The sequence below is a fragment of the Mycteria americana genome, chromosome 15 (genome assembly GCF_035582795.1).
Source record: "Mycteria americana isolate JAX WOST 10 ecotype Jacksonville Zoo and Gardens chromosome 15, USCA_MyAme_1.0, whole genome shotgun sequence".
Classification (NCBI taxonomy): domain Eukaryota; kingdom Metazoa; phylum Chordata; class Aves; order Ciconiiformes; family Ciconiidae; genus Mycteria; species Mycteria americana.
In genome coordinates this window covers 5,083,563-5,101,836 of record NC_134379.1, presented here as the reverse complement: position 1 = coordinate 5,101,836, position 18,274 = coordinate 5,083,563, and the positions used below count along the sequence as shown (strand labels likewise).

Below are 18,274 nucleotides of genomic sequence, written 5' to 3'. Positions count from 1 at the left end.
AAAAAAAAGATACTGTTCCCTTCTTTAAAGCTTATTGGTAACCTTACCGCCCCCCCCCCCCCCCCCCCCCAATGTTTTAATCCCACTCAGTTTCCTGCAGTGGTGTCGGGAGGGTGAAGCACCACTCACACTGCGCAGAGTGGCCTTTCTCCTGGGCCATTGCAGGCAGCTGCTGGAGCGTGAAGCTCCCGCTCGCAAGAGTTAATTGTTTCCAGCCTTCGCCAGTCTTGGCCTGGTCCTAGAAATCCGGCTGGATGCTGGCTGCTGCCAGGAGCCTCCCTCTCGCCCATCATGTGAGTAGTGTAAACAGGCTGGCAGCGCTGCCGGGCGAGTGGGAGGCTCGCTAGTGGGCCAAAGTTCAGCGGCTGCATCACAGCCCCGCAGCAGCGCCGGCTGAGCAGGCAGCGGCGGGGTTACTGCCGATCACCCCAGCTGTTGCTATAGCAAAACCATTGCATAACGCTCGCATTAAATCAGAGCGTGGAGGAGAGGAAGGCTAAACGATAAAGGTCGTGGTGTTATTGTACTCGTTTTGTTCATTGTTGCTGAGTCTCGCTTAGCTGTTGCAAACTGAGTTCCAAGCATAGTTCCTGGCTGGGCTGCTATGGAAGCCTGTTTGGGTTTTTACAAGCTGCAGAGAGAGAGTGGGGCCTGGCCTAGAGCTTGCTCATGTGATCATGTAATTGGGGCATTCACATGAATGGGGCTGGCAAGACAGTGCCTGCAAGAGGATTATTTGCATGAGTAGAAACTTTGCACGTCAGTAAAATCTGTGGGATCAAGCTCGCAGTTAAGATGGGTGTTTAACTTCTTGATACAAGCTGTCTTATAAAAGGAAGTGATTTGATGGTAGTAATAAAATTTGCACACAGCTAGAGAGCTGAGGGCATCAGAACCTCAGTGTTATAAAGGGTGGGTACACCATGACTTCAAGAAGTAATGCTCCCGTATCATTGCATAGATCAAATGGATTGCAGGAGATGGTTGGTTGTGGGAGGCTGAGGAGTCAGGAAACCTCTTTTTGCATGGAATTGGTACAGGGAAGCTGGAATGTTGTGACATGGGAAGCTGCATTTGGAATCAGGCCATCATCCTCTGGAGATCTCTGCTGAAGTTGAATCTGCATTTACAGAAGTTTTGGCATGAGAAATAAATGTCCACGAAGTGACTATTCTGTGCTTTCTCTTCCTAGATGATTAATTAAAATGGCTGAGGGATTGATTTGGCTACAAGCTTTCTCCTGAGGTTTCTGACTGCAGTTTATTTGTTATGTGGAATAGACCAAGGTCTGTCTCTTTGGTAGGAGTGGTTACGCTTTTGGCTCTCTTTCTCTTTGAGGGTCTGGCCCATGCCATTAAGTCAATGGCAAAGTTCTGTATGACTTACCTGGGTCAGAATCAGAACTGCAGTTTTTGCCTATACAGTATGGTGTATTTATCATTCCAAGAGCAAAGAGATTTAAAATCGAGGTTGTGGTGAAGTGACGCTAGATTTATTTGGCATATACAGGTTGTGATATTTCAGTCATTCGCCTCTGAAGGATTTTGCTGGCTGCTGTGAGAGACTTTCTGTTCCTTCCCCTTGGGTTTGTACCCATTCCACTGTGGAATCCTAGGCCTGTTATGATGTGTGTCGGGAACTTCATGTGCCAGTACTGTAGTAAAAGCCTAGCTAGGATTCCCTTTCCCTTCCTGCATTCCACTTCCACCTGTCCACTTACTGCTCTTCTGCCAGGAGAGTGAAACCTCCTGCCCAGCAGTTTGAAACTGGAAGTCTGTCCTTCTTGAACCAGTGGTGCCAGGACTCCTGTTAGTTGGACATGGCTTCTTGGTGCATGGGTTGATGTACCCTGTCCCAAGCTCTGCCCTGCTGTGCCATTCTTTTTTTCAAAGCATTTTACAAAACAAAAGAAATGTCTAAGGGAGGAGTGAAGTCCTGTGGTCTGCTCCTCAGAGTCCTGTTTTTGCTGGTGATTTGTAATTTGGTTTTAAAACATAAGTTTTGATTGTGGGATTGCTGGGCTTTTTGTTCTCACTCAGGACAACTTAGACTGTCAGGCCCCAGGTGAATTCCTAGGCACTATGGCAAAGCCAGTAATAATAATGCGGAAGCGAGCACTGCAATGAGCTATTCTGAGAACTGCCTGATCATTTCATATAGGCCTAATGATGCTCATTCCTTATAGTACAGATGTTGCTTCTGGAGAAATGAGGTCTGTGTTTTTCCCCTATTATTGTCAGAAATATCAGAGTGGCCAGAAGTGTTAGGTATTGAGCCCATCCTGAAGTGTTAGGTATTGAGCCCAAGGAGCTAGGTGTTAGTAGGGGCGAGTCCACCTTTTTTGGTTTCATGTCAGTTTATCCCTCCTCTGGGAGCTGACAAAGACAAGAGCAGATTGTTCTAGGAATGTGGAGCAAAATTCCCAAAGGCCACCAACTGCTATAGTCTGTGTGCACTGTTCAAGCTTTCCACTGAGCATTTCCATCAAACATCTTCTTGGCCTTAGGAAGGTGTTGAACTGAAGTGCTGCTATATATATACCTTTGCCCAGCAATTGTGCTCTAAGATCCCAGACAGTTGCGTGTTTGAAGATGTTTCTCCTATTAGAGGTCTACAGATGAGATTGCCAGATGTTGCTAATAGATCTGTTATTTGTCAGTCATTTGGGGCAAATACTAGAAATGCACTTTGCCAACAGATGCTCAGAAAAGGTTGGTGAATTCCTGTTTTCCTGAACTAGGTAGGGACTTTAATGGTCTACTTTCCTGCATACCTCTCCAAGATGTGAGTGGAATTGACTTCATTTCACACTGCAGTATTGTCTACTGCCCAAACCACATTTCAGTGGGCCAGAGGAGGAACTGCTGACTCATAATTCAGCATGGCAGCCCCAAATCCCATGAGACTACTAAGTCTGGCCTCTGGCTGATGTTTTCAGTGAACTCTGTTAATGGCCCCCAACAGATCACACAGAAGTCCAGCTTCTATAAAATGAAAGGGAGGCTTCTTGCCCAGTACTTGGCAAGTCACTACTGGCAGTCTGTAGTGCTGGAAACTGCTGGTTGTGCTAGAAACAGGCTAAATGGTGGCTGGCTGAAAATGTATCACTGATGTGGGATCTGTGGGCCCCACTCAGTTGATGGGCACATAGTATATTCTGGTCACATAATTGCTGTCAGGGACAAAGGGCTGTAACTGGCCTTGCCTTGGCATGTAGTGTATGCGCAAAAGGAATGCAACTCAAACATGAATGAAAGTTGGGAATAAAAAGTAGCATAAAACACAGCACCCAGCTTGAGGGTGAAAGGTAAGGGGGGGAACTGCTTTATTTTTTAAAGAATTGTCTTTAGGAACTTGAACTTAATTGTTTTGTTACTACCAGTCTCACCAGCGATCCAGATACACTCCATGGCACTGCATGGTTCTTGGAAACAACTTGTTGCAGACTTCTGCTTAAGTTGAAGCTAGGACTTCTCAGCGTAGGTTGGAGTGAATGAACTAGAGGCCCCTCCTTCCTCTGGCAGCTGAATTCAAAGCTGTGCATGACAGCAAGGTATTCGGTGCTCATTGCCTTGTGTGATTGATCAATCAGTGATGATGATTAGGTTCTGATGTGTTCTTCACACTAGTTCCTGAGCATGTTCCAGCAGCACAGTAGTAACATGAGTGTCACACATGGAGTGTGACACTTGCATGTGAGACTCCCAGGTCTTTTTTTCTCCTCTTGCAAAGTCATGTTTGCAGAACAGTGTTGGGGCAGTGCTGTGTACTAAGTGCATGTCAGCCATGGATGTGATTTGCTGTGTGAGACCAAGGATCAGACAAGGAGTTGTAGACATGCACCGGAAATCTTGTTCTGTACCAGTGTGACCCTCCTAGAAATCATGTTCCTTAGCTGCAGTATTGCATGGTGACACCTTGCCACTACGTGACCAAAGCAAGGTGCCCAGTAGGCGACACACCCAAACCCCTGTCATGTGGTTTGGCAAACAGGGTCTCCATTGTTAGGATAACTTTTGGCCCAGATGTCTCAGCTTTCTTATGTGCTCTGGAGAGTCTGGGGAATATTAAACTTTAAATATTGCTGTGTTTCTGCTAAAAAGGATATGTTCCAAGGAGTATTCCTGGTATTTGCAGCTGAAAGCAAAGCGGTTTGTGATGACACTTGATTTGGGAGTCCATTCACTGTTTGGCACCAGCCCTTAAGGAAGTCCTAACTGCTTGAGAAGACATTATCCTTGTTGCAGAGTTCCTCTGCACCACAGAGGCAGAGCTGTTCACTGTATCCATAATTTTGGAGCTTCATGCAGTCTTTTATATGTTTTGGGCCAAGCCTTCAAGTCTGGACTAAGATGTTGAACTTGATTCCATACTCCGTGGGAAGACAATGCAGGAAGTAAAGGACAGGTTTGGGGGGTTCCCAGTACCCAGGATTGCCAAGACATGTGTTTTAGATTTCGATCTAGAAATCAGAGAACAGACATAACACTTTTCTTAGAAGGATCTCAAACTTCTTTACATAGGTGTGAACATATAATTATTTCCATTTCGCAGGCGTGAAGAGAGGAAGATAGGAAAGTTGTGACTAAATCAGCGATCAATTCAGAATTAGTTGAGCTGAATTTTGTTTCTTGTCTTACACAGCAGGGCCTGATGCCCTCTCCAAACGAGTTTTTAAAAGTTACTTTTTAAAACTAGCTTTAGCCATGGTAGTTTCTATGCATTTCTGTTCTTGAAAGGCACCATCAATTGTTTTTGTTTAAAGACACTGAATATGAACTTGTTCCTACAGAGCTTTGTGCTGTAATTTATCAACAAGGCGCTGAGGCACAGACGTCAAATGAATACCAGATTTCAAATTATGATAAGCAATTGTGTCATCTCTGTGAATAGACATTAAACTCTGCTGAGAAATCATCAATAATTCATTAAAAAAAAAAAAAGAGTACAGGGACATTTGGATAGGTCTTTGCAAACAAGCAGTCCTGTGTTCTGTAATAATTCCTGTGAATTTAAACCCAAAGGATGCTTATTTCTCAAACAGAAACAAACGATCATGCCCAAGTCAAAAAGTTTGTTCCCTAGAGATCTAATTACCATTTACCTTTGGGGAGTTATGGAGGTACTTGCAATATTATCTGTCAGAGGTGCACTGTGTTTTTTACATAGCTCAGTGGAGAAGCATGCACAGCTTGCCTGGACTTTTGAGCAAGCCTAGCAGAGTGCTCACTGTCTTTGTGTTCTTTCCCTTTACGTGTGACTTCTGCCTGGTATGGCCACACTAGTGATGTCAGCACTTAACCTGGCATGTAAACTTATTTAATTTACCTTTGAAATTTGTATAAAGTAGGTCCAAACTTACACATTACAGAAGTTAAGGATGGGAGAAAAGGATTATGTCCATTCTGCTTTTTTTTCTTTTGTGAAATATTTGAAGTGTATTTTATTTTTAATATTCCAGTCGCTGACATTTTCACTTCTTTACCCTCTACTTACACCAAAACCTAAGATTCTTATTTCCAATCTTAAAATACAAATCTTGAAATAATTTGGGTTTCTTTACTATGAGAAGGGAGAGGAAGCTGCTGGTGTAAAAATTTCAGCTTGAGCTTCTCTGTCATAAGTGGCTTTTCATTTGACAGTTAGCATCCTGGTTTAGTCCATTCCTCTCCTAAATTGTAGAATGTTACATTCCAATAAGAACACAGCATCTCTTCTCTGTATAACATGATGTTGCAAGAAGCTGATCGTTTGTCGAAGTGGGCTCTTTTCAATTGAATCAGAGATGTACATGCAGCCTAACTGCAATATTTCCCTCCTGTCTGTAACTGGCCTTTATAGGAAGATAGATTTATAAATAGTTATTAATGTAAGGATTTAGAGGCTCTGCTTCAAGATCTAGGGCTAGCCTGTCTTAACTTATCTTAGCATAATCTCAAAAATAAAAATTCTCTGCTCTAGAGAGCATGAAACAATTTCTGTTTACACAGTTTTTTCAATTACTTTGATGCTATGATATAAAGGTCACTGATTGCCTCCAGTCATCACATGGCTTTTTCACTAATTGTGCACTCACGTCATTTTGTTCTGTGGGATCTTTTGCTTTTTGATCCCGTTTCAATTGCCCAGATGTTCATTTCATACAGTTAACTTTATACAAAGGGCATCCTTTGTTCCAACAAACACATTGCGGTCATTGTACTCGGCTGGGAACCTAGTGCACAGCAGTTCACCTGTTTCCTATGTAATCCACCATCAATCTACCAACCTTTGTGCTGATTTAATGTAAAATCATTCATTGGGGAGAGGAGGGATAAGGAGGAGAAATTATGCAAAAATGTTTCCTGGTCCCTAGCCTTGGATTGATTAAGGTCATGCTGCACGATAAAAAGGCAATAAGGAGTGGGAAAGCTCTTTCATCTTGGCCCTTTTGGTGTGTAGTGGAATGGAAAATCATGTTAGTACCTTGGAAGTTTTGCTCTGGTGTCTCAGAATATACTAATGGAGACCTAAGCATCTTCCAGAAGGAACCCAGTTCCATTCCTCTCCCTTCCCTATTGCCACCTATAAAGGCTTCATGTCAAGGCCGAGGGGGTGCTTGCCAGTCCCCGTCAGGGTAACTGTCGTATAGTGAGAGGCACTGCTTTATAATGCACCCAGGGGCCTGAGGATTGCCCGATTCAACAGATTTCAGGAGGGACAGGTCTCAAGATTATTCTGCCAGTGTCCCATATAGGACAGCCCATTTGCTGTTTGTTAAGCCACGTGGACATTGCATAGACTAACTGTTTAGTTTAACTTAACCTTTAGAGCAGTCATGAGAGCTTAGTTCATGAGCAGAACAAGTTCCATGGAAGGCTTTGAAAGAAGATTGTATGTATAAATGCACTGGCTGTTGCTAAAAGGTCTGTAGAAGATAAGCAGTGGAAAATTGGACAGAGTTTGCAGCAGTATATCATGTAAGAAGGGTGTAACTTGGCAATATATATCTGTGAAGGTTTTTAAATCTCTGTCTGGGCCAAAAGAGACCTTCCAAATGACAGGAATCTAGCCATCTTGAGCCCAAACGTTCCTAGAAAGATGACCCTACAAAATTGTCCGGGCTACTGGCAGGGATAGCATTACTGGCAACATGCACAGTGTTTTAATGGCTGAGGCATAAGAGGAGCTATGCTCCACAGCCCACAGCAGGCAAGAGGAGGAGGCCTGGAGAGGAGCTGGCATCAGGCAGTGATTTTTAACATTTCTTTCATTCAGCCAGCTGGGCAAGATCTGCACAAGGTTGCTTTTTGGTTTAACGTGCTGATGTGACTTGCAGTGGCCCCCTTGTAGCTCTCCAGTGCCTGGGCCAGGACATGCAGGACATCCACCGTATTCTTCCTACACAAACCTTGGGAAGGGGAACTGCAGATGCCAGTGTCTGCTCTGTCGGCTCAGCTTGGCAAGGAGGAAAGCAAGGAGATGAGAAGGACAAAACCAGGGGTCCGTCCAGTTCTCACTGCCAACAGTGGATGGTTAAACAGAAAGGTATCAGGTTTTGTTTTCAGAAAATGATGTTTCCCATGACTGGTCCTGCTGAAATCAGTAAGCAGAGACAGACACTACTCCATACTGCAGCAACTGCAGCACCATAATTCTCTCTCTCTTCAGTCTATAGATCCCTTGGCACAGCTGTAAATTCCCTGTACAGTGCACAGCATGGCTTTCACTGAAAATAGCTGGGAAAACAACATTTCTGGAGCCTTATTCCATTAAAAATATTTTTTTTGCTTCTTCTATGCAACTTCCTATTTTTCCTTGGTCAACAAGGGCTGCATCCAAGCAGCCACCTGCATTCAGTATCAGTCATGTGGAATGCCCATAAACATCACTTCCAGACTGTAATAGTTTGGTGGAAATGAGGCCAAGTTACCAAACCCCTCTCCCCTTCCCACCAGCACCCTCCAGCAGTGTGACCTGGGAGGCCTCTCCAGTGCAGGATTCATATCTTGATCTGTCGCAGTGACCGACAGCAGCAACAAGGAGCTCTCTGGGGCAGAGGACAGGGAGGGCGGGTGTGGGGAACCGTGTCTCCTGGGACAAGCTCCAGTCTGCTCCAGGGAATGTGCTAATTTTCACTCCTTTATAGTCCTTTATCTCAGCCCTTCGACCTTGAGCTTAGAGGCATTATCTGCCTTAGCCAGAAAGGCAGTGTGGAGTTAACTATTTAAATGCTGAATGTTTCTGATACTAAATCCTGAAGGTAAAAACACAATGAATGCAATTTATTTCAATAGTGTGGCAAGTCAGTGGACTTTTCAGGTTTGGTGAGGACTGATTTATTATATTAGGAAAAATATTTTGCACTGAATAGGTGATTTTGTGAACTACAGCAGTTTTCAAAGTTTGTATGCCCCTACAAAGTTCCTAGGGCATGTAGAGACCTCCTGTAAGGATGTATCTTGTGTGCATTGCTATACGGTGTATGTGAACTTGGTTTTCTTAGTCACCTTTTCATCCTTACCTGGGCCCAGTTATTGATATCCAGAGCACAGGCAGAAAGTTATTGGTCTGATGCTTTCGATGGGGTCCGTACTATCGTGGTAACACTTAAATTTTCGACTTTACAAAGTATTATACAAACGCTTACCAAAAAAAAAAAAAAAAGGGCTGGAGCAATCTAGATTAATGTATTGCCTGTTCTGCTACTGGCTTCTCTGGGTGACTTTGGGCATGTTATTTAACCTGTATGTCACTTTTCGTGTTTGCAGAATGAGCTAAGAATACTTCAGTGGGCCATCGTGGCTATTAATGAGTTATGAATGTGCTTATGTACATGTGTGTCTTGTTTGGCAAGATCAGCTTCTCTGTCTTTGGTGCCTGCAAATATTATGCAAGAAAAATAATTCCTTTTCCTTACTGGGAGTGAGTGGTCCCTCCATGTGCAGCAGTAAGTGGGTAGAAGCAGAATTTTTTGCAGAATATTCCTGCTTAATCAGTTCAGTGTTCATGGAGTTAATTTGCTCATGCCTTCAGATTGTTTTGTTTCCAGGGATTCTAAACCGTTGCCTCCAGCTGTTCATTTCCATTGAACGAGGGTGATCTTTATCTGTCTAAACTAGTTAAAACCTGCTCCACTACCCAGCAGCCTTTTTGGAGACAGCCCAATAAAGCTGAGTGCAGCGGCTATGACACCAAAGCCTCCTGGACATCATAAATTCCAAGCCCTACTATTTTTTCTGACCTCTCACTGTTGGAGCACCCCTCCTGTTTTAATGGGACTCTTCACTTCCTCCACAGCTCCATTTAACCCCTGTCCAAAAAGAGGAATGATATTTGCATTGTAAGTAGACAGTGAAGAGTCCGTTTTAGACTAATTTACTACTTTAATATTATCAGATTAAGCCTCGACATAACCTCAAAGGTACCATTTGAACAACTGAAGCACTGTTAGACTTGCACTTAGACTCTGCTCAGTGTGCATGTTGCTTGGGATGTTTTAGTTGAAGCATATTTTTAAAATGTGCTCCATTTGAAGCTTGCTGTGACACGGTGGGACTTGTAATACCTTCGGGGTCAACAAGGCCACTTCCTCTTCAAACATGAGATGTGAAAGTTTTTGTCTTGAGCAGATGAGATACAGGTTTGTTAAGCTGATGACACAACCACCAGATGTACCAAAGAATCTTTCCTATGATGGAATTCAAATGCCGTGTGTATATCAGGCAAAGATGCTGTCTATACAAGAGGGAACTGCTAACGACAACAAAAATTTCTGTTGTTGGAAATACTGCTACAGGCATCATAGCTAGAATGTGTACACTAATGTAGAAATGCCTTTCCTTGTTGCTGGGGTTTCTAACAGCACATTAATTTGGCCCTGTGCTGAACAGGAGTACATAACACAACGGGTAAAATGCTAATGGTCAGTTTGTACTTTAGCTCTTCTTTCTACTACTACTACTACTGCTAACAGCAGTGGGAAAATTTGCGGCCAGAAGACCTCTCATGAAGACCCAGGCTGAGCTTTACTTTGGAACGTGCCAAGGAGACATTTTCCTGTTTGTTGCAGATGTTATCGTCCTTGCTGTCTGGGGAGTCAGCAAGGCGCGAAGAGTATTGGGAAGTAGCGCCCCTGCTCTCTGCAGCAAACAGCTGGATCAGTTCAGATCCAAACCCGTGTGTCTGTGTGAGAAGGCTATGTAGTCACTTCTCTGCTAAACCACCTCACAGCAATTATCAGACTATCAGAAGACGGAAAAAGTCTGAGAAAAAGAGCAGTTTAACATGTCATTATTGGTCTTCAGCAGCTGTGTGTTATCCTGCTGTTACTAATAACCTTTTTAACTTTGCAAGCAATGTTTTCTTGGCACCATTCAGACATAATGACTGGGGGGTCAAATTCAGCTCTCAGTTGTGTAAGTATGGAATAATTCTCTTGGCTGCCTGGTGTTATTTTGCATTTGGCTCATGGTCCCTGCCCCTAGGAGCCTGCAATCTAAAATACCCAGGCAGAGTATTCAGTCACCGTATGCTTTGCATACCCAGTTGATACGCAAAGCATAAAATAAACAGATGAAGAACTACTATCAAATCCATGCAATATAATTATGGTACTGTTGTCCTCTGGTTGAGGTTAATGGGTTATTCCTGTATAAATGAGAGAAGGATTTTGCTTGTTACTTTTCATATGTAATTCACCAGTAGATTACGATTGGAAAGTCTTTCAGGAAAATGTGTTTTAAAAGGGGTTTTAAATAAAAAGAGAAAGAAATTTGATTGGGATGAATAGAGAACAAGAATCACTGAGCAAAGTAGATGTTGCTTAAAGTAAAGCAGCCAGGAAGTCTACCTTAATGGTAAGAAGAAAGGGAGACCTTGGCAAATCTATGAGGAGGGTGCTGGAACTGCTGTTTCCCTTTCAACCCTCCAATATACAAGCTTGTAAGACTCTTAAGTAACGTTCAGTGGTTTTATATGGTAAATAAATTTATCTTGATTTCATCCGCTGATAAGAGGATCTCTCTCTTCTAGCACCGTCTTTATAAAGTTCTCAGCAGTAAAGTGGCTAATTGCGCTTCTCATTTTTAGGGATCTTCCGGATAATCCTGCTGTTGAATGGGACACACAGCTCCTCGCCGCCTTTGTGTTAAAGCATATAGAAGCCAAAAACATCAACCTGGTAATGTGAAACTTTCTACAGCATAGGCAATTTCCACATTACTTTTGTGCTAGTGTTCTAGGCTTTCTCCTTCCTTCTGAAAGCTTTCTTTGAAGTCTTTAAAGTTAGGATTTTGCTTCTGGAGTCTTTATGAAATAGCCTAGGAGAGGGAGAAAGTATACTTACACATTTTGAAATACTTGCTTTATAATGTTTATCCATTTCTCTAGCTAGACCTTATGAAGCCTCTTTTGGGTTGTAGTGCCACCAACTTTCACTGAAGTAAAAGCTTCAAACTGGTTAAAAACTGCAAACTCTGTTGGAACTAGTAAGTTTCACTGTAGTAGATCTTGGGGTTCATTAATTGTAGAAGACCCTCTGAATAAGCCCAGCTGAATTTCAGGTCTGAAATGATACCTGAAAGCAATTCTGCATTTTGTAGTTTAAGACTTTTTATGACTATTTGTACAGCTCCTATGTCTTGACAATTAAGACATGGTCATTCTGATCCTCTTTCAAAACCTTCAAACAACTGGTAGAAGTTCAGAATAAATAGAATTGCTCCACTGAAAAATATGGAAAAGGATGATGGTGTCGTTTGGATGTGTCTTTTCTCTCTGGAGACCTTTCTTTGCTTCCCCCAGTGAGAAATGAACAGTGGAGAAATTTTGCTTTACTAACTCCTCAAATGTTTTCTATGTTTTAAAGCAACCATTTTGCCCCTGTTGCTAGGTTTCATTGATGAAGAGAGCCCATCTGGGATTTAGGCTTACGTTTAGGCTTAGCTTTGGCAGGCATGTGTTAGGCAGTACATTGGCAGTAATGTGTTAGAGAGCTAGATTAGCAGGGTTATAGGTTGGGATTGAAGAATATTAAACTAGGGAGATTCCTAGCACTGGTATACTTTGGGGTCTTTTTCCCCACGGAACAGGAATAAGGGCCTAAGCATGGAAGAGGTTGTGTTCTGTTCTTTTCTGTTGAACCTTGCTGTGATCAGGCATGTCACTGTCACACATTGATTAGCAGCAAAATCACAAAACTCTTAAAGCCTTTCAATAATTCACAAAACAAGAAACCACATCTCCTGTAGCATGAAGGCCCCATGAGCACAAAAACCAGCATCATGCATCCAACTTTGTATTGATTCTGAGGCTAATTTTCCCTGAAATTCATTCCTGTGCACAAAGACAAATGCAGTTTTCCTGGACTCCTTCTGTGCCTTTTGGCCCTATGAATAGATAGGTTTTAATCTAATCTGAAAGCTCCTAACACAAGAGGATTTGTATTGCATGTTTGTGACTCTCACGGGCACTAGGACAAGTGCACCAGAATCCCAGCAGAAATTCTGAAAAGACTAGAACTTCTTCTAGATGGTTAGAAAGGGTTAGATCTTTGCCTCAGAGGAAATTAAACTCAAGCTGTTTGTGCTGGGGGAGGCAGGAGTCTGCCACTAACATAGGGTGAGCTGAAAAATCAAGTGTGGGGTTTTCAAAGCAAGACACATGCACAATCACTAGTACTCTCCCTGCTGTGCTGCGGCTGTTGGGTGTAGCTGTAGTAACGAGCAACACTGCGGCAGGGCCCACTGCGTTCCCCTCAGCACTTCCCTGAGCAGCAGTGAGGGCAAATTACTGTAGCAGAACGTGTCAGCAGTACCAAAGGCCACTGAAGCAGCTTCCCGGGGATAGTGGTAATGAACTGCTCTGAAAATTTACATTATTTTAAGTGTCCCAAGTAATCACACAGGTATCAGATGTTTGCTATAATACCTTTCATTTAGGAGCAAACCTAGCTTGCCAACAAGGGCAAGGCAAGTGCCTAATTACCTTTGTCCAACAGTCTATTAAAACTTCAAAGCTTGCTATCTGTTAGCCGCTCTTAGAGCATCTCTGCTGTCCTGAGACAATGGCCTTGTCTTGAAAGGTAAACTGAGTCTATTTTTCAGTAATGTTGAAATTGATAGAATTGGCTTAACATGTTAAAAGAGCATTGTCAAAGCATAAGCTAACAGGGTTTCAAACACAACAAGCTAACTCAGTGGAGTTAACATGATTGGAAGACATGTATTGGTTTAGCTATCCCAGTGGGAAAACTTTCCTCAGTTCTCCCCATAGTCATAGCATAGACAATGGTATCTTTTATTTACAGAACATACGTGTCATCTGGCAGTGGAGAAGCAGGCTGCAATTCCAACATGTCTGAAAGGAAAGATTGCAAGGCAAGGAGTTACACCATGTTATATGTAGTTTTGTTCCATTGCATACTACTCATTTCCTCAATTGCCCTGGAAGTCCATGAGTAACTCAATCTATTTGAGAGCTACAGGGACATATTTCATCCAAGCTCTATATTAAATAGTGCAGACACAGAAATTAACAGTTGGTGTACTCAAAGCCAAAACTAATTTATAGACTTTGGAAATTATTTCCTGCCTGCTGGATTTATAAGCAAAAGCCAGTGTTGCTGGGAGAGGCAGCCAAGGCTAGTCTGTCTCGATCCAGATTAGAAAGTATTCAGTGTGTAAAAAATAAATTACATAGTATTGGGTGAGCCCCAAGCAGGCCCTAGATTATGAAATCCTGTTCTTCAGGATCTCAGGTCTGGTGATAGCAGAGCTTGGATTAGGAGGTGACATTCAGACCGTGTTTGGGGCAGATGCAGTGCCAAGACCAGAATTCAGCAATACCATGTTCTTACAAGCTGCTTTCCGCTATGGATTGATGGAAACGTCATCTGTACAACTGTTGGTGGAAGAGTCCCATTGTCTTGGGTCAGCTCCAAATCAGCCTAGAAAGCCAGATCCTTCTACAAATGGCATTCAGGTTGGAGCTTATATTTGAGAGGGTGAGTTCCGCTCACATGTTTTGTATCTTGGTCTCCTAAAACTCTCCTAAAATTCAAGAGCATTTGAATGTGTGATATTTGTAGAGGATTTTAAATGCTTTTGCAGAACACCAGATTTGCAGTGCAGCATGTGGAGTTTGCTAGAGGAGGCAACAGAGCTAGGACAGACTTTGTCATCCCTTTCCCTCCCTTCCTCACCTATGTTGCAGTCTCCTCAGGTGTGCTTTGGGGTACATGAGTGGGAGGCCCCCAGGACCTTTCATTCTAAGAGCTGGTGCATGACTTACACACTTGCAGCTCAAACCCAGTGGACACTGGGATGCTGATCATTATTAGATTTTTCCTTTTTCATCCAGTTGTCCATTCTTTTTAATCTTTGGCTTCTCTGATTTAGTAGAAACAAGAGACATCTCCAAACACAGAAGAGACTCAAAGGGAGTTTGAATGTCACTGGCCTCTGCAGGTGTAAGTGGGGCCTATGAAGTGATGCTCAGAGGAAGGCTAGAAATGGAGTTGCTTGCTATGGCATTTTATGGTATGGCCCTTCTTAAAAAGGAAAGAGACCTTTCTATCCCCACCAGTCTACTTGAGCAGATGTGTGCTCTGTTTGAAGCGGTGGATGACGCCAGAAAGAGCGAGGGAGACCCACAGCTTTGAGCGCTTTTTTCCTCCGATGCACATGGTGTGTAGAGGGAGCATGGACTCCAGCCCTCTCAGGAGTTTTCTCTTCTGCTAGTAATTGAGTAATTTCCTCTGTGCTCTCCCCCCTCCGGAAGGGATTTCTGGACCTGTTTGTCTTGGCTGTTGCTCTGGCTTCCACTAGTGAAAGCTCCATTTCCTGAATACCAAGGTCACCCAGAAGAAAACCCAGCAACACCAACCGCAGCGGCTCCCATTTCAGAACAGGTGTGGGGAGGGAACTCCCTCTTGCCCTAAAGATTTCATTGAGCAATAATTTCCACATCAAGTATATTTCCTATCCCAGCCTTTTGCTCCCCAAACTGGCTAAGCCTGTTTTTAACACAGACAGTTTCAAGATGTTCAGGTCTTCTCATCCTGCCCTGGTTGTTTGCTTGATTTCATCATCAGCCTGGTTCAGGTTATGTGCTAGAAGCAAGCACACTGGCTAGCTGCACCATGTGGAAGAAGCAAATGCTCCCGTGTGAAAATATCTTCAGCATGTGAGAAAGAAATTCAGATTTGCTATCAATGAAATGAATCCCTGAAGCCAGAGGAATATATTTACATGTGATTGCTGCCTGCGCTAAGTCACGAGCACCACAGTGATGCTGTGGAATCAGTGCCCTGTTTAGGCAGCAGACCTAGAAGCTACATACTGGAAAGGTGGGACATCACTACTGTGTCAGAGCCAGCCTGTGTGCTGGGAGGGATCTCTAAAGGTGAAGGGCCAATATTTCAAAGGTGACCTCTTTGCAGATAAAGTGAATGCCACCATGGCCAGGTCAATGTGCAGGTACCTTGGGAATTGTACTTACAAATTTATATATTTGAAGAGACAGACAATTCAGGTGCAAATGTCCTAACAGTAAATTAGACAACATCAATTGAAAATTAACTCCATGCAATCTCTTTAGCTAGTTCAGATGTTATGTAAGCCCAGCAGCACTAAGAACAGCAGCTCCTATTTCAAAATAGATGTGGAGAAGAAAAACCTCCAAAGGTGTTTCTGAACAGATAATTTCCATGTCAAGAATATTTCCCAACCCAGCCTTGTGCTCCCACCGTTGGCCCGAGACAGTTTTGTCAAAATAATGATTAGCTTATTTAGTCTGCTCACTATAGTCTCTTATCTCAGTCTTCTGGTTTGTTCTATTGTACCCTCCATAGAAGGGAAAAATGTGTGTTTTGGCTTGCCTGGGGTTTTTAGCTTGGTTTCCTAAGGAAACAAGAATAATGCAATTGTATTTATATGTGTGTGCACATGCACGTTTCAAAAGACTCCAGAGCCCATTGGCTAATTTCAACCACATTTGACAGCAGGGTAGTAGTCTTAAAAATGTATGTTTGTACAGGTTACATGAAAATAAATGATCAGGCAGAAGAGACAAACCCTCTCTCTGTCCCCCTTTAGTGAAAAGGTTTAGTGCAAGTCCAGCCCTTAGCAGACTCACACTATTATTCACCTGCATAGGAATTTATTCTGCCTGCAGTGAATGGGGTACGTTGTCATCTTAGGAAAGTGCCACTCTAGGTAGGAGTGACTTCAGAGCATGTTTTTTCTTATCTGTAAAATACAGGGTGCTATGCTGGTTCCCTGAGCTGTACAGAATGTAATAAAGTCTTTCCCAGATGAGCTACTCAGAAAGCTGATATCCTTAGGGAGGGCTTTGCACCATGCCAGGCCATGCAGTCCCTGCAGAGTCTCTCAGGTAATGCTGATGTACAGCAAAAGCAGCCATAGCCGAAGACATAATTTTTCTCCTTATAAAATAAGGGTTGACCAGAAAATGCTCCTTTGTACCTCAACAAAACCAAGTTGGGTCCTGCCACTTCCTGCCATCAATGAATAACCCCGCTGCTTGGTGGCAGCATTATTACAGCCACTGGGCAAAGTGGAAAGTCTAACTGTGGACTTGCACTGGGTGGATGGGTTTATAAGCAGGCTTGTCTGGAGTTTGTGGGTTTTGAAGTATTTCTTATCACTGTCTTTGTGTTTCCTCTCCCTCTTTACACAATATCTCCTGTGTTTGAGAGGGCCTCTCCTGTTGGAGGGTGGAGTAGCAAGTTGCAGGACGGGCAGGGCGGCTTTTGATGTTCCCTTGATCTTTAACCCAGTACTTCAGGTCCTGCGTATAAAATAGATTTTGAAAAGGGAGCTGTGGTGAGTAAGCAAGGCAGTAGCATTTCCTTCCCTGAAGAGAGAACAAGCTGGCAAGGAAGCAGACATTGATTGAAATGTAGGGAGGTTATGATTTCTTCCTGGTCATAGAGAAGGGAGCTGTGGAGAGCTCTGCAGCCTGGCCTCTCCCAGAGCAAAAACCTAACTTTAGACTGTCCAAGGACTGCCACTTTCACCATCTGGAAAGCCTACCAGCACACATTTCCTGTCTGCTCTACACTTTGTGCTGCCAGTTTGTCTTCTAGGTTGGAAGCAGGAGCCTTTAAGTACCCACTTCACAGTACTGTGCAAGTGTGAGCCCTTAGGGTGGATGCTTCATCCCTGACACATTATTGGTAGGTCTGAGGGCAGGGAGCCAAGGGTATTCTGTGCTTTGGACGGTGACTTGTTAGTGCTGCGTTCACACATTATTTCTGCATTATGAAGTTCCCATTTCTCCCTGCAGAGAAGCAATAAACAATATGATCTTCTCATTCAGCAAAAAGCCTGACTTGCTTATACAAAAAATGCAGTCAGCTGATTCTTTAAAAAGGCTTGTTCTCATATCAGGTTATTTTATCACTATGTTATCCTGTGATGAAGCCTCGTTAGAATCAGGACAGTAGTACATGATCGTGTTGCTCTTGTTAAAGCAATATGTCCTGATTCACAAACTATAGTTTCACCCTGTAATCCACAGGCATTCTAGTATGTTCTCAAATCCAGGAGAGAGTGATTCATGGAGCTCGACCTCTTGGTCAGGAACAAGTTTGCAAAAGATCACTCTGGAAGTAACCTTTTGGCCCGGTAATAAGTAACAAGTGCATCCTGCCAGTGGGAACGTGGTATTTGTCATCTTTCTGTTCAAGCTGTTAGACGGTGTAGTCATCTAGTTCCAGAGTGTCTTGTTTGTTTACTTGTATTTCTGTAGCATGTGTTCACACACAAGGCCTCATTGTGCAACACAAAAACAACTCTTTAGATACAACGGGCTGGGACAGTGCTGTGTTAGATGTTGAAGTTGGTAACTGCACAGTCTTCTTCAAAATGATTGTTGTTTTATTGCAGGTGGTAACCTTTGATGCAGGAGGAGTGAGTGGTCATGCTAACCACATTTCTCTTTACACTGCTTTAAGGTACAGTGTTCTGCACACTTCATTGAATGCCTCACTATAGTGTTACAGAGTGAATGTGGTGTTTGTCTATAAGCAGAAAACTAACAGCTAGAGCCAAGAGTAGTATTAACTTCACTGATATAACGGAGTGCCAGACTGTGGGACACAATATTGTTTGCAGAAACTCTTACAGCTCTGTAAATGACCTACAGCATCCTTTATTATTCTGTCTGCTGGTGCTTTGCCAGTCTCCCTTTCACTGGGCCCTCTTTGCTCTTCCTGCCCTTGATCCCACTAAAATATGCCACAGATCACTTTGCACTTCTGCTTTGAGGA

The 18,274-nt window shown here is 43.2% G+C and overlaps 1 protein-coding gene across 3 annotated transcripts in view; it reads left to right on the top strand.

The window, feature by feature from the left end:
* The window catches only part of PIGL (phosphatidylinositol glycan anchor biosynthesis class L), a 76,532-nt gene that overhangs the window by 30,829 nt on the left and 27,429 nt on the right, over window positions 1–18,274 (top strand). For 2 of the 3 annotated variants that reach the window (XM_075518331.1, XM_075518330.1), the window contains exons 3-4: window positions 11,071–11,161; window positions 17,892–17,959. The exons of the other annotated variant lie outside the window; for it this stretch is intronic. In XM_075518331.1, the coding sequence (XP_075374446.1) occupies window positions 11,071–11,161; window positions 17,892–17,959 (159 nt within the window). The remainder of the gene's footprint in view (window positions 1–11,070; window positions 11,162–17,891; window positions 17,960–18,274) is intronic. 3 annotated transcript variants of the gene reach the window in all.